The sequence below is a fragment of the Ammodytes marinus genome (assembly GCF_949987685.1).
Source record: "Ammodytes marinus genome assembly, chromosome: 19".
NCBI classification, from domain to species: Eukaryota; Metazoa; Chordata; class Actinopteri; order Uranoscopiformes; family Ammodytidae; genus Ammodytes; species Ammodytes marinus.
This window is the reverse complement of record NC_137223.1, coordinates 10,527,968-10,553,201: the sequence shown is the minus strand read 5'-3', so window position 1 is coordinate 10,553,201 and position 25,234 is coordinate 10,527,968. Positions and strand designations below refer to the sequence as shown.

Here is a 25,234-nt window from a genome sequence, read left to right as displayed (position 1 = left end):
CAATAAATACAGCTTGATAAGAAAGCAATTGCGTTAAAAACCAGTTCCTTTCATCTCCACGGGTTTTTCCATTTTGTTTTTTCGCCGCTGACAGAAGGAGAGAACTAGCCAGGCAGCAGTTATGCCAGCGAGTAAACTGACGACTCCCACCGTCACTGGCAGCCACACAGGGATATCGGTTGGACACTTGGGCAGAGGAGCAGGACTTAAGCTGGTGGTGCTGTGTGTGACTGTGGAAGCAGGGTCAGGAGAAACAGTCGTGGTGGGAGGAACAGGCCGACTTGGTAGGCTGTTGATCTTAGTGAAGATGAAGGGATTGTCCTGAAGGAAACATTGATTAATTAAAAAGGCCGTTTTTCCAAACTATGTTTAAGAGTAAGTTTCTTTCCCTACTTTATATGTCCACATTTTTATCGTCAAAACTGCAATAAAATAAAAAAAATCACCTTTTTTCACAAAAAAAAGTCACAAAGTTTTCATTGTGAAAGAAGCACGATTAAAGTAAACAAAATGTCTTGGTTGGATTTGCTTCTACTCTGTTATAAAACAAGACAAACTTGACAAACTTTTCTATATTCACTAACATTAAAAAGCATATAGCTTTAATCCATCGGAAACACTAACATGCAGCAATTCAAAACAATAAAAATAAAACAAACTATAAATAGCACATAGAAAATATATATGTAATTATTATACTGTATGCGATTTGCACGGAGTTTAAAAAAAATCCCATTCTTTTGTCATGTGATTATTAATTTCATAATTTCTAATTTATTTATTTTAAATTAACACTTTTGGTCTCTGACAGATAACCATTTGATGATACAATAATAACACGCATACCACAGCGGGACAGTGAATCTTGGAGCGGTCATACGTGAAGTTGTTGTAGGCCTGTTTTCTGCCAACGGGCTCCAACTGTTAAGACGGAAAGAGAAAGTCACACAAATCCAAAAAACCTCTTGTTAAACACCTTGATCATTGTGTTGCAGTTTGGCCCATTACCGCCCCATGCTCACCATGTTATTCCAAAGTGCAATGGCCATCTCAGCGTGGGCTCGCTCACTGATTTTGAAACAGTCCAGAGAGAAGAAACTTGTGTCAGCCTCACCGTCCTGGTGAAAATATTTTAAAAATCAGCAGACATTTCATTATTAGGGCATGTTGATGCTTGTCTGGAAACAATTGAATGCCTTAGTAACTTACCCCAATTTGAGGGATGAAGGAATTTTGTAAAAAGGGTTGAAGGACAACAGCAAAATCTTCCCTTCCTTCATAGCGATTTCCAGAAACCAGATGCTGGCTTTCAGCCTGATACTCGTGATTGATTCTCTTGATCTCTTCAAGCTCTGGGGAGGTTTCAGCTGGATTGATAACACAGGGACAGCCGAGCCTATGAAAAAAAAAACAGATCCCGGTTATTCCTGCGATGGAAACCTTAGTTTTCCCTGGTGGAGACGAGACGGTGTGGATCCTCTGGCAGCATCTGAAGTCTTCCTGCATCCACACTATTCGCACTTTACTTAGTATTAATCACCTGGTCAATGATCAAATTCCTTCGTGATTTTCTCTACTTATGACATCTATTGCAGTATGTCCGTCCCGGGAGAGGGATCCCTTACTCTGTCGACTCTCCCTGAGATTTCTTCAATTTTTTTTTTTTATTCCCGGTAAAGGGTTTTTACTGGGAGTTTTTTCTCAGCCGAGCTAAGGGTGTAAGGGCAGGGTGTCATATTGTATCATATTGTATCACATATCATATTGTATGAAATGTAAAGCCCACTGAGACAAATGTATTTGTGATTTTGGGCTATACAAATAAAACTGATTTGATTCTCCTTTTGTTAAGATAAAGGAGCTATTCTCAATTCAAAGAATCATTGCAAATACATTACAATGATGAAAATCATTAAATTACAAATTAAATCCTTGACTTAAAGTGAAAACAGTTGGTGTTAGAGGTTTACAGAAGTGAATACTGTAATAGTCTCTGCCTAAAAAAACTTTACCAGGGGTTTTTGTTCCCAGAAATATCTACTTTATGTCCAGCTGTTGTGTGAGTGTTGAGTGGAAATGAAACAAACAAGTGTTAATTGCAACAACCAAAAAACAATTTCTGAGTGAGAGATGTGAAGATGCTGTATTAAGATATCAACAATATATTGCTGAATAATTTCATTTTTAGCGCTTTATTCCAATTTGGAAAAGCTTATTTCTTTAAACGCTTACATCTGCATGAGATAAAGAGTACATGCTTTATACATTAACCTTAGGCTTTTACAGATTAGAATATTTGAGTGGAAACTAGTCTAAATGCTGCACTATGTTCACCAGCTAGTAGCTTGTCTGCTGTTTGATACTGAGAAGTGGGTTTTTGCTTGTTCACTAAAAAATACTATAGTTATACCAATGAGAGCTGAGAGAGTTAACCAAACAGTCAAGCAGTAATCTGCTGATCATTTAAGAATCGTGTGGCTTCTAATGCTCTGTATGAAACATAGGACGATGATATAACAGAAAAATAGACTAGAAACAACAAAACAAACCGCTGCAAGAGGCCACAGCCAAGTGTGTTCTTCTTAACTGTCCTTAATATATCAATCTCCATGAGCTCCACGACGTTTACAAACAGCCTTGGCACCTGATGATACAGGGAGAGAGAGAAGGACCATGACTCACATGTTCTCAGCAGAAGAAAATAACCCCAAGCTTTTAATATCTTACCTCTTTGTAAAGCATGTCCAAACTGAGCATAAGATTGTTGCTATAGTTCTTGGGTGACAGATTATTCTGTAGAGATATGCAAAGAATGATTGTTTTTTTACTGCAGTTTTATAGCATACAAAAATGTGTGGTTCATTTCTGTACAATGCATGGACTTTAAGGAGCACTTACCTGCTCTATGCAGTAATTGCAAAGATCATTTCCTCCAACAAATATTGTCACAAGTTTCCAGTCCTTTTCGAAATCCACCTCCTGTGTAGCAAGTGTATAGAACATGAGCATTATAAAGGTAGACAGTATTATAGCCATTTTATAAATGACTAATGGGAAAGTCCAACCTTATTTGCTTGCATGGCTTTGATGAGTGCTTGGACTTGTGCTGGGATCTCTCTGCAACAGACCACATACAGACAGTAGGTGTTAGAAAGATGAAGATGGGCTGTATAAAAACTTTCCTTAGAGTGGATCTAAAATAATATGCACATACGAGGTCTTAGCCTCAGGTACGGCCATGTTGAAGCTTTTCTGCCACGAGCCCTGGCCTTTGGAGAAGCCTTTTAAGGTGGGGTTGAACTTCCTCAAGATGTCTGGGGAGATACAGAGGAAAACGGATTTAAGGGAACAGCTGAAAAGTAGTTATCGGCTGGTTTCTGTCTCTCGAGATGTTAAAGATTTGTCTCCTAATGTGGTTATAGAAGCTTCAAGTTTGGTATGTCATTATGTAGCAGCAGCAGCACACACATTGGGCCTCTCTAGAACATTTAATTATTCTTATGATAAACTTCTGCTTGTACTAGTGCTCCCAGTTGGATTCACCAAGCCCATTTGCAGTTGCATTTGCATAATATGATGTTAATATCAAACACACAAACTTTAAAAAAATAAAAATGTTTAGCAACTGCTTAGTTTGCTTATGCCTTAGGACGGCCCTGCAAATTTGTGAATGAGACCAACCACACACCACTAAAATAAAAATAGTTTCGCGCAAGAGGTTGTTTCACAAAACCCAATGTTTGGTGTATTAATATGGAAGTAAATGAGTGTCATCGGATTTTGAAAATAAAAAGCCATTGAATTTTAAGCACTGAATATTTATGCATTGAAATAACGTATCTGAATTTTTTGCCGCATTGAAATAATGTATCTGAATTTTTTGCCTCTGAATTTAACTCATTAAATTTTAAACAACTAATTTTCACCTTTATTTTACAATGCTTTAAAATTCAAAATCAAATATTCAACGTTAAAAAATTCAACGTGCCAAATTCAACTGCAAAATCCCATGTATGAAATTCAGAGTAAAACTTTGGGCAACCAAGGAAGAGCAATCGATCATAGATGCTAGATCGCTAGATATGCTAGCTATTATATTCTTCCCTATATAGAATCATGTTTGTACTCACCCAAGCACCATCGTTACTTGCGTTGCCGTTTGACATGGCTAAAACCTGATTTGCCTTCCTGCATCAGTCAGGGGTATCCAAGGCAACAAGCTAATATTCCCACTGGCACTCTTTGTTTGAACGCGATCGAGCATCTATGATCGATTGCTCTTCCTTGGGTCCCCAAAGTTTTACTCTGAATTTCATACATGGGATTTTGCAGTTGAATTTGGCACGTTGAATTTTTTAACGTTGAATATTTGATTTTGAATTTGAGAACATTGTAAAATAAAGGTGAAAATTTGTTGTTTAAAATGTTATGAGTTAAATTCAGAGGCAAAAAATTCAGATACATTATTTCAATGCGGCAAAAAAATCAGATACATTATTTCAATGCATAAATATTCAGTGCTTAAAATTCAATGGCTTTTTATTTTCAAAATCCGATGACACTCATTTACTTCCATATATTAAGGTAGAAAATGTGGGACATGTGGCATAGACTCACTTGGTAGTGTTGTGACAGTCTCCAGAGTGTTATCGCCTCCAATGCTACAATAAAAAGATAAAGCCAACAATCATTAGTTCAGTTCATTAAAGGTGACAGTAAATGTAAACCTTATTAACCCTGCAGGTGTGTCATACCTCCATGATACTCCTTTATAGTCTTTATTGAGGTCTAGCATGTTCTTTGCTTTGGCACCAGTTCCTGTCTGTGGACAGAAAACAAATAAGCCACGAAAATAAATGAGAGTGATAAGTTATTACTAGGGCTGTCAAATTAACGCGTTAATTTCGATGAATTAATCACAGAAAAATTAACGCGATTAAAAAAATTAACGCAGATTAATCGCACTTCTATATTGCCCTTTGACCCGGTGCAAAAGAGGTGAGATGATAGCAGAGCTGCACCTATATCTTGCGGACACGGCCCGCACGGGATTAAAGAGTAAAGAAAGAAGCAGGGGAAAGGGGCCGAGGGCTCTATGTTATGGGCTGCTCCGGGCAAATAAACATGAAGGTAGGAATACGTCTTATGTTATTCTCGCAGTGTCTGTGCATTATTGATTTAGTGGGTGCCTAATTAACAATGTAGGTTCAAAACAGTAGGCCCATCTCTCAATCTTCCTCGTGTCTCACTTTTGTTTGCTAGTTGCGATCGTCTCAACGGACACCCGCCCCCTCTCACTCTTCCTAGCATATGCCTGTCTTTTTTCCTCCTTTGTGTGTGTGTGTGTGTGTGTGTGTGTGCGTCATTTAGCCTGCTTGTTTTTTTGTGTTTTTTTTCTTTCGGCGCTAGTAGTTCCTAAATATATTTAATGTAGAAGACTGGCTGAGGGGAGGAGACAGAAGTTACGAGAGACGGAGAGAGAGAGACGAACGGTAGCCTATAGGCCTACAGTTGTTTATAAACAGGCATAAAAGTGTCATTTAAGTGTGCGATTAATTTAGATTAATTAATCACAGAGCCTGTAATTAATTAGATTAATTTTTTTAATCGCTTGACAGCCCTAGTTATTACATCATCAAAGAAAAAAATACCAGAACGTAAAGGAGAAGATCATCCACGGTGCAAGTTATCTGGCTGATAACAAACTGATTAAAAAGTTCATAGTTCAATGTTACCAAGTAGCTGACACCAACAAGGTAACAGTTGGGGACAAATGGCAACTTAATGTTTCGCTTTAACACGCACATACATTTTTTTCTAAAAGAATCCCTTTAAGGTAATTATTGTGTATTGATGTGTGATTTTCTAATACGTGTCCAGGTGTTTTGCACATCATGTAGAATACTGAATCTCACATTGGACACACTTACCGTCACAGAGTCTCCCAGTGCTGCAACTACCTTGATGTCTGCTGGTTTCAGCGAGTGAACTACAGATACAAGTCATAAAAGACATTCAAGTTACTGACATCAAGATAAATACACAAACATCATTCTTATACATTGTCACATTAAGAACAGACCCAGCTCCTCTTTCGGCATTTCCATATTTTTTTTTTCTTATGTCTTTCCTTCCATCTGCCATTTTTCCTCTTTTTTTTAAAGCCACAAGTTGTGTTATTTGTATGTGATTAAAGCTTCTGTTATATTATCTTGAAGGGGTAAAGTTTTTGTCAAGGCCTGGTGACAATAGATGCAGTTGATATCAACCCTTTTCAATCGTGTCACGTTGGCATGCACAGCGTAGTTGCATTGGAATGTGTTTCAGCTTCAATTAAGTGTAGATAAAAGAGGATCTAATCTCATATCAAACGTCCGCTGAGAGATGTCTTTCCTGTCCGGCTCACCTGAAGTTGGTACAGTGTCAGATGGGGCAAAGTCCTCGCAGGAGAGGTCACTTCCCCAGTTCTATTTGCAAAGAAACATCAGATGATAATTGTCAATGTGTAAAATGACTTCATCCTATAAAATATTGCTTGATTAAGTTTACAATGCATTTCTGTCCATTCACAAAACAGTCATGCATTTGTTATGTGTCAAGCAAGGTATGCTGAGACAGGCTCTAACCACAAAATATAAGCAGTAATAGTTTACAGAATTTTTTTAGACAAAAGGAACATTTATTCCATCTGTTTATTTAGTTTCCTTATTTAGTGCACACTGCTGTGGTGTTTTTGCACTGTAATTCTGTTTGTAAAAATACTGTGTTTAGTGTTGTGGCCAAATACTGTAAATAAGGTTGTTACATATGTTTCAGTTAATCTACTGATTATTTTAATTTCTAATCGATTAATTTTTTAGACTATAAAATGTCACATGATAGAGATAAAATTGGCCATTAAATGTTCCCATAGCCACACTGACGCCTTTATAAGTCTTATTTTGAGCAACCAAGAACACGAAACCCAAAGATTTTTAGTCGTAATCATATAAGACAAACAGCAAAGGGGAAACCAAGGTATGTTTGGCATTGTTCCTTATCCATGCCTTAAAAGGCATAAACTGAATATTATATTTTAGTTTTAGTAACAGACACCTTTCAGCCTCTCAGACAGAGATGAGATGCTTACTGTGATGGGTCCAGGTGTTGGAGAAGGACCAGCATATATGTAATCGCTGTTGTTATATGTACGGATGTACGGTGACGTCTGTAAACAAAGGAAAGATCTTACGTTAAATTATTTACATATGCCATTGCATCCTCAAAATGGAAAAACGTGACATGCAGAACACATTTACTAGCATTTTTAACACGATTTCTTACCTTTGTTGGACACTTCAGACTAACTTGTCTAGTAAAATTCTGTATGGTATTCTTGCTGCCCAGAGGTTCCAGCTTGGAAAACAAGAGTCATAGAGACAGCTGAGTATTGTTCACTACTTTTAATATGAAATATTTTAGTGTAAACATGGTGATCATATCATAAGAAAAGGCAGTATCATGTTAATATTAATTCACTAAATACTTTAAAAACGTCTTCTTGTCTGTCAGAAACTCACCATGTTGTTCCAGAGGTTGCGAGCCATCTGCGACTGGGCCTTCTGGCCGAGATGGAAGCAGTCAGCACTGAAGAAGGAGCGATCAGGACGGCCATCCTGTGGAAAAGGTATGGTACTTGTATGAACCTTAATTACTACTGACTGTTTTTCAAGCAACCAGAGCAGTATATTATAGTCTAAGAATATAAACCATAGGAGTTTTGTCAACTCATTACGGTTCACAATACAGTATAAGTAACTAACCTATACTATATATAAAAATAAATTAAAGAGAGAAGAGAAAAACACTTTAATTGATCCTGGATGGCCACATGGGCAAACAAACACTAAACCATGTGTTCGGCTTGTGCCTGATATTCTTTATAATAGCTTCTATGCAGATGATCCCAAAGCCTTTTCTGAAGTTAAGCAAAAAAAGGAATAGTTCAACATCTTGGGAAATGCAAAAAAAAAAAAAAAATCACATATAACAGTAACTGTAGATTTGAGAGCCGCTACCGCTCTTACGTCTGAATGTAAATATTAAGCTATCAAAAGCAGCTAGAACTTAAACTTAGTACGAATACTGGAAACGGAAAACATGGCTCTGGCAACTATTTGGACTGCAACACAGTGTTCTAAACCTGTGGTTATAGCCTATAGTATATTTATATAGGCTATTACTAATGGACTAAACATCCCAGAAGGTCTGTGTGGTCCACATGTGAGAGACACAGCTTTGGTTCTGACCTCCAGCCTGGGGAAGACCAGATCTCTGAAGAAAGGCTGGATGACCACGGTGAAGTCTGAGCGTGTGTCGTAACGGCCTGACTCCACCATGTCCTGCAGTGAACGCTTTGACAGAAAGGAAGAGTCATTGTCTGAGATGACCTGCTCTGTCACTGTTAGGATGATTGTGCAAGTTTCTTTGGCATAGTAGTAGTAGTAGTAGTAGTAGTAGTAGCAGAACTTTATTGGCATAGCCTACCTGATAGCCTCTATTGATGTCCTCTACCATTTGAAGAGCTTTAGAGTTGGCCTTCGGCAAGATAACGCAAGGACACAGAATACTGGCAGGAGGAGAGATAACAAGGTTGTACACTGTGCCACTGTTAAACTTTATGAGATGTTGATAATTGAGTCATGATGAGCGGGAATCGAATCCCTATCACATCACATGGCGTAGACTAGAGAATTGTAAATGACAGGAACAAAAGGTGATTGCGTACTCACTTTACCAGCCAAGTTGGGCATTTAGAAGACTTGTCCATGTGCACTTCTCTCAGTGGGAGAATATGGAGAGGCTCTACTAAGTTCACCAGAGCCCGGGGCACCTGACAGACACAAGCTCATTGAATATGCTTACAATCATCCAGACCATGGTATATCTGAAGATGTAGAAGGCAGCAGCATGTCTTAAACTGTAGATTCTTTTTTACCTGTTTGTGTAGATAATCCAGGCTGTCGCGGATGTGACGAGCATAATTCTCAACAGAGTGGAGCAGCTGTTAAGAAAAAAAAAAGTTTCCAGATTGTGTCTTGCCTCTGAGAAATGACTTGTGAATTATATTCTTTTCCATATTAGTACTCACAGAGTTGCGGCAGTGGTCGCAGACGTCATTCCCACCGATAAAAAGGGTGATCACTTTCCAATCGGATTTAAAATCGATTCTCTGTACAAGGAAGATCAAGGGAAGAGTGAGTAGTAATGTAGTGGTGTGTTGGATAAAACATGGGCGAGTAATGCAATTACACTGTAGGCCTACAGTACTTGTTGGAAGTATCAAATTGTTGACACGGGAGTTTTAAAAAGCTGATCTGTATTTTTTACTTAAATGTTGTCAAAAGCGAGTACTAGATTTTAAACTTACAGAGTCATTTTTCATCCTGGCCACCAGGGCTCGCACCTGCTTTGGTATGTCACTGAAAATACAAACAAAATAAAATACCACATTAAAATGCCATCATTTTTACTCAGACTGTCAAAATCAGTATTATTTAAAGATATATTCATTCAGTTAATACTACATTTCTATTAGTTTGCAAAGTTTTTAGCTGCATTCAATTGAACAATGAAGATATGTTTTTCATGCAAGGCACCTTTATACAAACTTTAATAACAGCTTTGATGAATACGTCCAAGTTTCTGAGCCTAAACCAGCTGAACTCTTGCGGGTATTTTGTGATTAAAAATCTGCTACGAGGCTGACGAAAAAAGGCTATCGGATTGGACTCACTAGGCCTTTGCTCCTGCCACGGCCTGGTTGAGGAAAGCTTGGGGAGTCGGCTCCCTGCCCTTGCCGAGTGAGTAGCCCGTCAGGTTTTGGTTAAAGTATTTTAAGATGTCTGTTATAACAAAGGAAACAAAATTAGGAGATATAAAAGATTTTGGTGTGAACATTGGCAAACACACCGCAGAGCAAAACAGACATTATGAAGGACTCACTGGGTAGAGTGGTGACACTGGTGAGGTTTCTATCTCCACCAATACTGCAAGGAAAAACACATAGTACCATGTTAAAGTGATCACCTCTGGGAGGCGTTACAGGACAATTCTGAACTCTGAATGCTGAGGATAAAGCATGGCACTTATGTATAATTTGTGTAATGTGTCTGTCTGTATGTATATTTATGTTTAATGTTTAATGTAATTCTGGAACCTGTACCAATATGTACTGATAACAAATTCCACCAGCCTGGCTGTGTTGTCTTTAAAAGAATACATCAATCAATCAATCAATCATAATTAATTTCCAACTGAAGACATAAATAGTCATAGAACCACTTTATTGCCAGTGATACAACCTGAACATTGTGCTGCTAATGTTAGGTGACAGTGGTGCTGTAAACTCTTTGACTTACCACCAAGACAAACCTCTGTACTGAGTCAGAACGTCCAGGAGAAGGGTTGGGCTTGGGCCTGTTGGGATACCGTTCCCTGCCTGTATGAATATACACCAGTATATATTAACCCTTTTCATTTACTGTTTATTCAGATACTGTTTCACCTATGAACTCTATGAATACAATTAATTTTTTAACAAAAGTCAATAGTTCAACATGGTCGTCCTTAAGATCTTAGGACTTTTCACAGACTTAACACAACAGTTACATAATTAAGTCTGACTACTTTAATTATTGATTCATCTGCTGTTTATGTTTTTAATTAATCAATTACAAGTCTTTCTTGATATAATCATATACATTTTATCGAACAGAAATTCAAATATCACCTGCTGAATAAAAATCAGGTTATTCAGATCATTACATACATACTCTGTACAAAATATATCATTATCCACAAATTCAAGCCATTGGGCACTATTTTATTGGCCACCATCACTGCACAGTGCATTATTAGAGTTAAAGATCATGGACCATATTTTCATATTTTGTATCCATCATATCTAATTCTACGTGGGATTTTACATTATACAGCCTGTATTTTGTTCTTAAAAGGACGACAAAATGACTCACTGTCAGAGAGTCGCCCACAGCAGCCACCACTTTGATATCTCCAGGCCTGAGTTCATGGACTAGGAAAGATACAGAAGCCACAACACTAGATTTATTAGACAACTGTCAGAAAGAATGTACAGTCATGAAATACTCATAATACATGTCATTAATAATAGAATAGAAAAAAAACAAGTGAGAAATACTGTAAAACAGTACTATAGGCCTAAGGTACATTTTGAAAGTACTTAGATTTTTTTTTCTTTTCTGACTACAATCAATCAGACTTTACAATAACATATGATGAAAACTATATATACAGTTTAGTATCAACACACTAAAAAGAGTATGTTAGTTAATGAGCTGGAGTCGGTCATTTGTTGGATAAATTGTTTCGTATGTCAATTTGATTAGTTTTGTGTTTTTATGTGTCAAAAAGAATGGAAATATTTAATCCACAACTTTAATATGCCGATCTCGCAACATAAGAAGCCTTTGCGTTAAAAAATTACGCATGAATATAAATAATAAACTCAAAAAGATGCAGCATTTTAACGTTTTCATACTGTACAGTAGGTCTGCCTGGTGCCTAGATTTCCTTAATTGTCAGTGTGAAACCATCTGTATACCTGAGGTGGGTGTGGCGGGTGAGGGGCTGAAGTCCTTACAGGGCATCTCTGTTCCTGTCACCTGAGCGGACACACACAGTCAAGACTTAAACAGGAGATTTCGTACTAACACATCCCTGCCACTATGGGCTCAGTTCCAGACAATACTCACTGGGTGTAGGAGTGGAGAGGCGTCGCTATGGTGATACGAAGGAGAGTTCCCCTCCGTCCTCAGGAAGGGCAAGTCCTTCAGGAGGAGGAGGAATAAGAAAATAAGAGGTGGATTTGAAGAGAAGGGCATGTTGATTTAGAAGCACTTTTTTCAAGCAGAGTTTTGAGCACAGTTATTCACCTCAGTTGGACATGGCAACGCGATGATCTGCCCACCATCATCTGTGTTATGTTGGCCACTTGTGGGCTGCAGCTGAAAGAAAAAAAGACAGAAAAGTCATTGTCTCCGTGTTGGAGAACAAAGTGTGTGTGTCTGTGTGTGTGTGTGTGTGTGTGTGTGTGTGTGTGTGTGTGTGTGTGTGTGTGTGTGTGTGTGTGTGTGTGTGTGTGTGTGTGTGTGTGTGTGTGTGTGTGTGTGTGTGTGTGTGTGTGTGTGTGTCTGTGTGTCTGTGTGTCTGTGTGAGGGAGCGAGGGAGGGAGAGATGGCTTCAGGCCTCACCAGGTTGGTCCACAGCTGCACCATCACTTCATCAGTTTGTTTTGCTGCTTGTGACTCAGAGAGACGCTTCCCACTCTGTTTTGTGAAGAGAGAGGACAACTAGCATTTAGTGGGGACGGGAGGAGACATCTGCAGTAGGAAAAAACTAAACAGACATGGATCATTTTGTGACATTATCTCTCTCATTGTTGGGCATTTCAATTATACTCTATTTATTTATTTGATCATAATTGCATTTCTTGATTTGAAAGAAAAGGGTCAATACTTTCTAACGTTGTATCATGAGGAGAAGATTTGGTTGTGTGATTGTGTTTGTATGAATAAGTAAAAGTGTTGATTCTGCATAACATATCTAGAACATTTTGCCGACACAGATGCTTGTTCTTGGCTCTGGGACTAATCAGGATTCTTTGTTTTTGTTTCATTTTACACACTAAAGGCCGATTTCCACCGGCTGCGTCTCCGGTCCTTCTCCGCTCCAGCACGGCAGAAACAAAAATACAATTAAGAGCAGTCAGTGGGTGAGTTTCCACCACGGCCGCTGCGCCGTCTCTCTGCTCCGCTGCTGCTCCAGCTCTCCGGTGAAATACGCACTGCTTCTATTTCTGCCGGATGCCTGAGCTCACCGCATCAATTTAGCACAGAACACATCGAGATAGACAGGAACACAAGCGTCGACAAAACAATAAAACCTCCGGTTAATTTTCAAAATAAGACACTCGGTGTTCACTGCAGGTGACATTCTCAAAACAGAGACACATACAAGCATGTCCACTGTTCTTTTACTCGTTCGGATGGGAACAATAACCTTCCGTGCGTTCGTTGTTGTGTAAATACCATATAGGAGAATCATATTATCGAGAGCGATCGCCCGTCACTTTTATTACCGCGGGAACTCCTCGGTCTCGCGACCCCAGCAGTTCAGCGGAGCTGGCCGTGCTGGTTTGAAAACGGAGCCGGTGGGTATTGCCGGACGTGAGCGCACGGAGCAAAACCGTTGGACACCGCACCCGCAGCCAGTGGAAATCCGGGGTTAGAACTGGGTGCCAGCAAACACTACTGCAGGTAAAGGAGTGGCTGCCTCCTTTGTGTTTTGTTTGAAGTAAGGATGAATATCAGAAGAAAAATGATGGTGCAAGTGATGGAGAGTATAAGATTCAGGGGTTTGAGGGTTGTGTCAGCCTGTGACTCACAGAGGAAGGGTCCGTGAGGAAAGGTACAGCCTGCAAAATGACAGTGAAGTCATCTCTCTCACCATACCAACGCCTCTTTACCAGGAGCTCATCCAAGGATTCCTAGTAAGAAGGAAGAAGTTGAAGACAAAAGTTAACCTTGACACAATCAAACATATGGTCAAAAGGTTTAACCAAAAGGAATGAACGTATAGCTCACAGATACATTGATATGACTGATTGGCAAACCTGCACAGTGTGACTCAACGTGGCCCTCAGAATTCTGACTTCTCCTTCGCTGTACGTCTCCATGCACGGACACATCCTATCAGCAAAACAGATTTACTCCATTAACAAAAAAAAATGTTTAATCCTATGATATTGATGAGGCTCAGCTATAAAAGCTTCGGAAGCAAGCACCAAATGTACATTTTGCAACTACAGTATGCAAGTTCTTTACTTAGGTACAATTTTGAGGTATACTGTACACCTGAGCATTACCATTTTATGCCTTACTCCAACACATTTTTTTTTGACAATATAAGTTACTAGTTGCTCTGCAGATTTTGATTTCTAATACAAAATATGAAACTATTAAGGTATGATATGCAGTAAAGGAGTTTGATGGGTCACTCTGTCTTACTTTTGGTGATTTAAGTATAAATTGATGCTATGCTCCTGTGAGTACTTCTTCCACCACTGCAATACACAGGACTCACTAAAAGAGCTTACATCAGCATCTACAGTTAGTAAACTACAACCATTTTACAGACTGTACCAGGTAAAACACTCACTCATTATTTTGCACAATCTCACAATGCTTATAACTGATACATATAAATCAAGGCAGAGATTTATGGAAAAAAGTATTATTTTATATATGAACTCACCTCTGGTTTAAACCTTCATGCTCTCCATCCCACAATGCAACACTGACGATGGTTCGCTTCAGCTGCAACAGTGAGGTTTAAAGGAAATTTTAAAAATTATGTGGTAATATCAGCAATTCAGTCACAGTGGATGAATACTTTTTTTTTTTTTTTTTTTTACATTTGACACCATGAAATATACCTGAGAGTGCAGCAGCTGCAGAGCATCATCCACCTCTTTAACCACTGATTTGATGATGGACTGAACCTGCACACAAATACAAACAATCTCTTGAACTCATACATTTTTTTTGTTTCCCTGCTTCTGTTGTGTTGGCTTTCGTTGTCCTTTTCAGAAGCTATTTGTCCATTAAAGTCCATATATAAAAGATATCCAGAGACTGACACACTTCCTCAGAGTGTATCAGTCTGATAAGAATAATGGAAATTGGACTCTGTAACTTCAGTATTAGAGGCGACAAAGTCTAAAGAAACGCATAGGAACAAGTTATTCTGCCTCATGGCTTGAACTCTATGGACAGACAAAGTACATTTTTTCCTTGATAATAATCATCTTTCTGATCAGATGTTTTACTGTATTTACCTGGTGCTGCTGTGGCTCACATCCACAGAGCTGATCCATCTGAACAAAGAGTAGGACCAGCTTCCAATCTCTGTCCACATCCATGACCTGCAGGAGAAAAGAAGACAATCAATCAGTATAGTCACAGGGGACTGCTTCTTCAGAACAAGTACCCATCATTCATACTTACAGTATGTACTTTTAGTTAAGAAGGATTTTTTAAATGTTCAAAAAGATCTCTGCACACCTGAGTGGACGACAGGTGCAGTAAAACTATAGAAAAAACTCCAGCACAAAGAAAAGGCAACGTTTGGGTCAACAGACAGGCAAGATGAAGGTCTGATGATGACGTCACTGAAATAATAATCAGCAAGAAACTAGACAGTGTGCAGGAGTTTCTAATAGTCAAGTAGGATTGGAAATGCAGTACGTTTGTTTTGTTGTTGTGCTGTCACTTCCACTGTCATATCAAGGATCTGAGAACTTCTGCAATTGAGGTAAGATGTAAAACAGATTCCTACTTAAAAGTCGAATGATAGACATCCACCAACCTGATTGTTTTGGAGGTAGAGCGACAATTCCTTTGCCTGCTCGACTAGGTTGCTACAAACCAAAATAGAAAAACAATTAGAAATCAACGTCAGTCCATTGGAAGCAGGCAGTGTAGATGTGTGGCTTGTTTATCGTGTGTCCGATTGAGCATAGACTGTGCGTGGTCAGGAGTAGCTGTCTGTACCTGTGTGGACTGATCTCCTGGGAGTACAGGTTGGTTTCATCTGAGAGAGGGCTGACCAGAGCTGGACTGAACAGGGTCATCAGCTCTGATTGGAAAGAGATCAACACAAGTTTATAACCAGAGCATCTTTCAATCATAGTATAATGTAATTAGGTGAATCAAAATGACAAAATCTTAAATCTGCAACTATTTATCATAAAATTAATCATTGAATATTGTAAGCATTTCTAAAGTAAAAATGCCATTGCCGGTTTTCTCTAGTCAGCGTTGTTTATCTCTATCACAGCAACTAGCGACATTGACAAAAAGATAACAGCCCATGTTTCTTGCGTGTGAATTGGGGTTCACTGCTTCAAATAAGAATGGTTTGTAAAGTTATCAGTGTAGTAAAGATAGCACACAGTAGGGTGATATAAGCTCATAACCACTAGATGAATTACACACGTGTCTTTAGAATGCAGGCCATATAGGGAAAGTTTTTGATTCAGCACCAGCAGAGATACTGAAGAGGACACTGAGGGTGTGCATGGACATCCCATGGAGTTAATTATTTAAGAAAGATTTGGCTTTGATCTTTATGATAAAACTTTGATTATTACCTCTGAGTTTTGATAGTGCCATTGACAGCTCAGTGCTGCAGGAAAAAGAAAAGACCACAGCAATATTATGTCTCTTCACTTTTGAAATTGAGCCATAGTGGTGTATCACTTCATGGTTGAAACAAACTGGTGACCTGTGCTCACCTGTGCATGTGAAGTCCTATGGAGGATAGCACGGCCACATCTGACGGCCTAACACTGTTAACTTCAGAGAAAGAAATAATATTTCATTTTAATCTCGGCACTGAGATACAGGAGTAGTATTCACATCCTTCATTTACATTAGTAAAAAGTGGTTACTCATTGCATTGCAGCTCTATAAAAAATAAAATTTCAAGTAAAAGTACAAAAGCTTCATCAGCATCGTACTTCACGTATTCATTTTGCAGAACAGCGTTTTGCAGAATTATTTATTATACTGTAAATATAATATTTCCTACTTGATATGCTGCATGTTAAACCAATGACGTTTTAGTAAATCAAATATAAACATCGTGTTTAGACAATCCATCCACAGTTAACTAAAGGGAAATCAGGCTTCAATAAACTTGGTCATACCATTTGAAGGGGGCGACCGAGAGGGAAACATCTGTGCGCAAGGAAGTCCAGTCACTAAAAACAGGGATAGACAATAAAGATCACACTATTAGTATGTGCACATGCTTCTATTCCATACACATGTTTTTCTTGTTCTTCGTAAAACCTGACTTTTTGCCTGACATGTTTGACAGGCAAAACGTGTGAAGGGGTTTAATTTACATCTTTTCCCTCATCATTTCATTATATATTGATTTTGTTCAACAGCAAAGGAACACAGCAGAAAAAAGATATTTACATTCAATACTTGTTCCTGACAAATTTGAATCATCATAACTAAATTAATGTATTTTTTATGTATATGATGACTTTAAGTACCAAATAATAATGTGGTTCCAAGCTGAAAACGTACTTTTCTCTACAGTATGTATTTTAATATACTCATCTTACCTCTGCTGTACCATCAAGTCCATTTTCACGTCTACACAATACAATTTTTTATCCTCCACCAAACAAAATCAGCCTCTCCTTTGTCAGATTTTTTAAAACCTGCAGCATTAACAAGAGTGACATGAACATTAAGTCAAGCAAACAGTGTTATGTTAACCTGTTGTCCATGATGTAAGCCCCAGGACCGTGAACACAACCAGCTGTGGAAGCATCATCTCTCTCATTCTCTCAGGTATTTTGTCCTTGTGGATTTGTTCCTGCAGCCTTCCTTCCTCTCTGCTCCCTCTGTGTCTCACCTGGCACACAGATAAACTCTACATATCATAAATATGAGCTGAGGGGTGGGACTGGCCGATTGTCCAAAGGACATGGCCATAAAGGTTTCATAAAGAAAAACAATGACTCTGATGAGGAAACTTTCAGTGTAATAATCAGTGAAAGTGAACGTTATTGTTACGTCCAGATTCTTTTTCTGGAACAATTTTAAAAGCAATATTTTCTTAATTGGTCATTGTTCACATGTTCTCATGACTTTTTCACATAATCAAAGTCCTGTTTTTTGGGAGCTAAAAGAACGATAGCCCCGATGAAGACAGCCGCAAAAGGAAGTTAACAGATCAATTTATTATCAGTTCTGCAGTTAGATAAGCGAAGACAATCAGTTCTTTATTGGTTTAGCAACCTGCATAAAACACAGTAACACTATTAATCTGATAGTTATGATAAAAATCGGCACATGGCATGACAAAAGTTAGTTGTCTTCCAAGTTTTCTTTTCCTCAATATGTTTTGCTTCTAGTTTATTCTATCGATGCACTGATTTTTTTATTTGAACGATCAACAGCTCACCACCTTGAGTAAATAAATTAATATTAGTTTAGGCTTAAAAGATTGCTAATGAAGATATATATTATTGGTTTTACATTAGACTCAAAACAGTCTTAAAAATTATTAAAAAGGAATGCAAATTTCAGCATCGATTTGCTTGTCTTAGCATAAAAACAAAAAAAATATTTGGATATCATCTGATCAAAAACTGCAGCGTAAAAACAAGTCTCTTCACATGGGGTTATGCAGTGGACTTCTTCCATCTGCATGAATCCTGAGTGCATCTCCCAAAATGGCATGCTCTTCCTTGAATACCCAATCTATAAGTCCTTGACATGATGACTTCACCTCTCCACTACAAGGATATGAGGTCAGGCATCACGCCACCTTACTGAATGACTGGCAAAACAAGTCAAAGCTGTACACAGGGTTCAAAGAGGAAAAATATTATCTTGTTACTGTATTAGCTTTGTTTGGAAGAAATGGGCTAGTTACAGGATTTGGAAAAAAAAAAGTTGGAGTTTTTATACAAGTAGTTATGAGGACAAACATTTTCAGAATATAACATATAGGCATAGGCCTACTATAACAGGACATGGATGTCCACCATTTCAACTCCCTACCGAAGCCTATATGGGAGCTTTTGGTCCCATAATTCATTGAAACATTTGTATTAACAGGCACAAAATCGTTTGGAAACCATTGAGACGAGCTGAAAACCATGCTAAAAGTAATTCCTTCTCTTTTGTCTTTACTGTGCACAATGTGTTTACTTAACATCACCATCCTGACAAAAAAATGTACATAATAGTGAAGCTGTGGGGCTGTAAAGCTATCTCTTATCTCTCCTCTGATTACAGGTGTGATGGATTGCCAGGAGAAAGGGCAAAGAAGTTAAGAAAACAACTAACCAGATTTTTTTTCTTTGCTACTACTGTCCTCATGTAATGAACTGCAGCCATGAATACTGCCTCTAGTCCTATATAAAGCCATACTCTATTAAACACACACCCATAGAAATACACACGGTAAACCCCTGTAAACCTAAATCCACAAAATACTTTTAACCATGTAATTTGGGGAAGTAGTTGCCAAATAGAAAGCTTCTGAAAAGAGTTAGGCATTTTCGTCAATCCAAATGAAAGGTATTATCATTTAAAGGTGGATTCAGCAATTCTGGAGAAGATATGCAGGTTAAAACACAGCATATACTCTGTAAACTGGTATGTAAACAAACAAATTGAATCACCCAACTTTAATATTGATTTTTAGTATTTTAGAACAGATTTTCAGGGGCATTAAAGGGGCAGTCTGTCCCAACAAACGTACAGTCGCAATCACTCCATTAGCAGATCTTGAATGCAGCAGAACTATAAACGCCATCACTCCAATCATGATTACAATAATCCAGATAAGAAGTCACATTGCCTTCAGATTATGCTATCTTCCCTCAAGGACATTTTTTTATTTTTTTTTACTTATTTATTTAGAAGGCACATTGATAAACATGAGCACCAAAGTTCAACATGTAAATGTGCCAGATTTAGCCATGAAGGCTCATTTTCACCTGTCGTCCCTGGCAGGTAGATAGCTTAAAAGAAACATTAAAAAAAGAAAACTACAAAAATACAACACATAAGCACAAAAACAAAATGACACAAGCACAGACAAGTAAAATGACACAATCATTTTTCCAGCCCATAACAGGTTGGTGATGTGTGAAAAACATGAAGCAAGTAGCATACAGACACAGATAAAAGTGCATGAACATATAGCACGATTAAAACACATAAGCATTTAAAGAAAGACAAAAAGCACAGACAAGGAGCATACAAGTGGCATGAATGCAGACAAAAACACATAAGCACAGACAAGGGCATAGAGACAAGGAGCATAAACTCAGACACAAACACATTTAGTAAACACAAAGACAAACACACTATCCCAGATTATTATGGACGCATATTTGATTAGTCAGTAACCAGTTTTTTATAGATTTTGAGAGGGATTTGAGTGATGTAATGTTCCTTAGTTCTGTGGGTATGGTATTCCAAGTATGTGCTACTTGTTAGGAAAAGGCTAACTGCCCAAAATAACTTTTTCTGGTATTTTACAATTCCCTCTTGTGGATGCTCTTGTGGAAGAGTTTATATTTTGTTTTAAAAATTCCTTGAACGGAGGGGGAGCCATACCATGAAAGATTGTATATACAGGTAGAATGTCTGCAAACTTAATCATGGTTTCCCAGTTTAACAAATCATATTTTATCAAAATTGTACAATGGTGATATGAATTAGATTTTTTATCTAGCGTTTTCAAGGCCTGTTTGAAACGTGTTTCAAATGAGCGTAATGTGGTCCATCCTGCCTGTGACCAGCTGGTAAGACAGTAATTGATATGTGAGAAAATCATAGCATGAAGGTACAACCTTGAGGCCTCTGTAGTTGAATTATTCCTGATGTGTCTGAAATTTGATAAGTTGAATTTGATTCTGTTTAGGACTTTTTTAACTTGTGTTTTTAAAGTGAGCTTAGAATCTATCATTATTCCCAGGTACTTGATTTCTTGGACCACTGAGAGTCTTCTCCCTTCTACTGTCACGTCTGGATCTGGATCGCTGTTTGCAGATTTTGAAAGGAACATACATACAGTTTTTTCAACATTTAGATGCAGACAGGAGTTTGCTAACCAATTTGAAATATTGACCATTGCAGCTGATAGTTTTTCTGCAGCTTGCTTCTTGTTTTTAGCATGTAAATATATGACGGTATCATCAGCGTACATCTGACAGGTGACAGTAGGTGGGCAGACTTCAGGTAGGTCATTAATAAATAGACTGAATAACAAGGGACCCAAAATGGAACCTTGGGGTACACCCACACAAACTTCAGCTATTTGTGAAATGTTATGATCCACTCGAACACATTGTTTCCTCTCTGTAAGGTATGATTTTATCCATTTGATGACATCAGGTGAAACATTAAACTTTGATAGCTTTGTAATTAAGACCTCATGATTAACCAAATCAAACGCTTTCTTTAAATCAAGAAAAACAGCCCCCACTACTCCACCCTTATCCAATTTAGTCTTCCAGGAGCTGGGAAATACTCCTTCATTTATGGATTAATTTACAATATTTGAGATGGAAGGGATGAGTGTCTCCTTATGAGTTTTAATAAATACTGTGTCCATCCCATATACATCCTTTGCCCTTGAGCCATTAAGAGAGAATATTTTAAGTCTGCAGGCATGGCTTTTATCTCCCAGATCTATTGATTTCTTGGAACAGTCTGAACAGTTTGTCCTTTAGTTACACTCAGTCATCCTCACACCTCAGACTGTACAAATGCTAAAAAAAAATGGCTGGTTTAAAGGTGGAGTAAGTGATTGTTTTGGTTTTTGTAAAAATCATTATTCATTACCTATATGTACTTTGTGTTTGTTAAAAAAGAAATCCAGTGTACACACACACACACACACACACACACACACACACACACACACACACACACACACAGAACGGACAGGTAGAGTATCATAAGGAGATACTCACTGATTTTGACAAGAACTCATTTTGACAACAAGAATTCTCCAGAATTTGTGATTCCACCTTTGACTTGACCTGGAAATAAAGCATCAACTTCCTGCTTTGTCTCAGGAAAAGGTGCAACAGACAGGAATTTGCTAATGATCTGAAAACATCTGACCACAAACAACACTGGCACTAATTTAAAAGATTCTGAGGCAGATGAAAGGATATTTCAGGTGAGCTATTGAAGCTGGGGTGCATGTGAACTGAGGATGCATGAGAAAAGTGAAAAGATGAAAGAGGAAGAGTGACCCTGCCCAGAGGAAGCCCCGGGCTCCTGTCTGGAGCCAGGCCCAGAAAAGGGGCCCGCCTGCGAGCGTCTGGTGGCCGGGTCTGCCACGGGGCCCGGCCGGGCACAGCCCGAAGAAGCTACATGGCAACCCCCTCTACAGAGGAACCGTTGGGGTCGAGTGCGCTGCCTTATGGGTGGCAGTGAAGGGCGAGGACCACGACGGACCACGACGGACCAGACCCGGGCGGCAGTGGCTGCAGGCTTTGGGGACGTGGAACGTCACCTCGCTGTGGGGGAAGGAGCCGGAACTGGTGCGGGAGGTGGAGCGCTACGAATTAGATCTGGTGGGGCTAACCTCCACGCACAGTCTTGGCTCTGGAACCGTACTTCTGGAAATGCGGATTCCGTCCTGGCCGTGGAACAACGGACCAGCTTTTCACTCTCGCAAGGATCCTAGAGGGAGCTTGGGAGTATGCTCATCCAGTCTACATGTTTTTTGTGGATCTGGAGAAGGCGTATGACCGGGTTCCCCGTGAGATACTGTGGGGGGTGCTGCGGGAGTATGGGGTGAGGGGGTCCCTTCTCTGGGCCATCCAATCTCTGTACGCTCAAAGCGAGAGCTGTGTCCGCGTTCTCAGTAGTAAGTCGGACTCGTTTTCGGTGAGGGTTGGCCTCCGACAAGGCTGCGGTTTATCACCAATCCTGTTTGTGATATTCATGGACAGGATATCAAGGCGTAGTCGTGATGGGGAGGGGTTGCAGTTCAGTGGGTTGAGGATCTCATCTCTGCTGTTTGCGGAAGATGTGGTTCTGATGGCATCATCGGTCTGTGACCTTCAGCTCTCATCGGATCGGTTCCCAGCCGAGTGTGAAGCGGTTGGGATGAGGATCAGCACCTCTAAATCTGAGGCCATGGTGCTCAGCAGGAAACCGATGGATTGTCTACTATAGATAGGGAATGAGTCCTTACCCCAAGTGAAGGAGTTCAAGTCCCTCAGGGTCTTGTTTGCGAGTGAGGGAACAATGGAGCGTGAGATTGGCCGGAGAATCGGAGCAGCAGGGGCGGTGTTGCACTCGCTTTTTACCGCACTGTTGTGACGAAAAGAGAGCTGAGTCGGAAGGCAAAGCTTTCGATCTACCGGTCGATCTTCGTTCCTACCCTCACCTATGGTCATGAAGGCTGGGTAATGACCGAAAGAACGAGATCGCGGGTACAAGCAGCCGAAATGGGCTTTCTCAGGAGGGTGGCTGGCGTCTTCCTTAGGGATAGGGTGAGAAGCTAGGTCATTTGTGAGGAACTCGGGGCAGAGCCGCTTCTCCTTTCCATCGAAAGGAGCCAGTTGAGGTGGTTCGGGTAACTGGTAAGGATGCCCCCAGGGCGCGTCCCTAGGGAGGTGTTTCAGGAGCGTCCAGCTGGAAGGAGGCCTCAGGGAAGACCCAGGACTAGGTGGAGAGATTATATCTCCACACTGGACTGGGAACGCCTCGGGATACCCCAGTCAGAGCTGGTTGATGTGGCCCGGGAAAGAGAAGTTTGGGGTTCCCTGCTCAAGCTGCTGCCCCCACGACCCGATTACGGATAAGCGGTTAAAGATGATGATGATGATGTTGTTCAAGGATTTACAGAGATTCAGTCCCCAGTCTTTAGAGTCCCTGTTAATTAGAGGAAAGTTTCAAAGGAGGGAATGGTGTAGGTAGGGAGACAGGGTTTGCCTTCATATCCCACCTACTGGAGCATTAGATCAGCAGATGGATGTAACTGATCGCTGCCTCTCTGGCCGCTCAGAGCACACGAAGAAGATTTGGCAGCTGATGCAGTTGTGAGGAGACAGTGTGGTAATTTGGGTCATTTGCTAATGCCTTTTGGCTCACTGTCACAGAATCTAAGGTGGTAGAATTTGAGCTTTCTGAACAATTTGGTATGGAATGTCACAGGAGGGTTCAGTGCATGAGGCAAACGGTGTACAAGCACAACACTTTTAGTGAGCTCCAAGAGGTGGAGCAGGACAGTGTGTGAGTTTATATCAAAAGGTGTTGCAGTCAAGCCTGTTATAATCCTTATATTACCTGTTTTTGTTTTTTTGATTGTGCCATATCCAAGGTTAATCAGAGAGTGTTGGTTTTCTTAATCTAAAATGTACAGTTAATCTGTTGCTTGATTGTATCATGTTTTATACTACTTGATAATAATCACTTGGCTGTATATTGAAGTCTGGGAGGCAGGTGTGGCCCAGTTGATCAATGTTATCTTGATCAACTGGGCCACAATCTTTGATAACGATAAATAATATGGCTATCAACTTCCTTCCTCCCATCAGGCTGTATTATGGAGAAATCGCCATGGCTTTAAAACATTTCACTTTTCGCAGCAAATGAATCAAATACATTTTCAACTTAAAGTACAAAGCTGATGTTGTCCTATTGACAAACTCAAGTTTAAATTTGTTCCTGGAAAACAAGACTGGACTGGAAATATAACATGGAGGCTGTCTTAAGGACGAGAGAGAGCAGAATCTACTTTGCGGGGCAGCTTAGATCCTTCAATGTGTGCAACAATGTGTTGCATATATATATATATATATATATATATATATATATATATATATATATATATATATATATATATATATATATATATATTCTGTCTGTTGTGGAAAGTGCAATTTTCTTCACAGCCATCTGTTGAGGCAGCAGCATTAGAGCCAGTGACTCTAAGAAACTGAACAAAGTGGTATGGAAGGCTGGCTCTCTGCTGTGCACTGCGCAGGAGGACAGGGGGGTTATACTTGTGGGATGAGGCTCACCCTGAGTCTGGTGGTGCAGTACCATCTGCCAGATGGCAGCAGGCACAACAGTTTGTAGCCGGGGCGATTGGGCTCTCTGGTGATCGTGTTGGCTTGCTTCATTCACTGCTGTGTAGAGGTCATCCATGGATGGTAGCTTAATCCTGGTGATCCATAAAAAAGAACAAAACCAACAAAGTATTAGTACTTCCTTGATTGCTTTCGGACCCCCCCCCCCCCCAAATGTCAACAAGTAAGTTGAATTTATTTAAATTACAAATTGACAAATTTTACTAATTTTAATCAATATCAGCAAACAATAATATGTTTTTAAAAGAGTCTTGTGAGCATTTATGTTGAAAGGAATCGGAATCAGGTTTATTTCCATGAATGTTCATACAGGGACCTTTGACGGTCCACACAATAAACATACAATAAAAATGAACGTAAATACAGAGAACATAAGTCATTACATGTCAAAAAGTATAAAATATTATACAAAGACAAATACGTGCAGTTTTCCATAAAAAAAGGGATATGCCATTGTGATCATGTAAAAAAATTATGAAAATAATCAATTTTTCA

The 25,234-nt window shown here is 39.4% G+C and overlaps 1 protein-coding gene across 1 annotated transcript; it reads right to left on the bottom strand.

Moving 5' to 3' along the window:
- Window positions 1–33: 33 nt before the first annotated feature.
- LOC307266272 (phospholipase B1, membrane-associated-like) lies at window positions 34–24,797 on the bottom strand (the record flags this gene model as incomplete). Its single annotated transcript, XM_080048248.1, has 41 exons — window positions 34–321; window positions 847–921; window positions 1,023–1,118; window positions 1,210–1,396; window positions 2,550–2,644; window positions 2,728–2,793; window positions 2,899–2,979; window positions 3,066–3,117; window positions 3,215–3,314; window positions 4,618–4,661; window positions 4,755–4,822; window positions 5,931–5,989; window positions 6,407–6,467; window positions 7,130–7,207; window positions 7,324–7,395; window positions 7,560–7,655; window positions 8,289–8,393; window positions 8,527–8,608; window positions 8,772–8,872; window positions 8,978–9,043; window positions 9,131–9,211; window positions 9,410–9,461; window positions 9,776–9,884; window positions 9,985–10,028; window positions 10,401–10,480; window positions 11,016–11,074; window positions 11,624–11,684; window positions 11,775–11,849; window positions 11,955–12,026; window positions 12,273–12,347; window positions 13,466–13,567; window positions 13,694–13,769; window positions 14,335–14,396; window positions 14,516–14,575; window positions 14,918–15,004; window positions 15,448–15,499; window positions 15,633–15,717; window positions 16,232–16,266; window positions 16,376–16,436; window positions 16,790–16,843; window positions 24,671–24,797. 41 exons carry the CDS (start codon window positions 24,795–24,797, stop codon window positions 34–36), a joined length of 3,381 nt encoding a protein of 1,126 aa, XP_079904374.1.
- Between the last annotated feature and the right edge of the window lie 437 nt (window positions 24,798–25,234).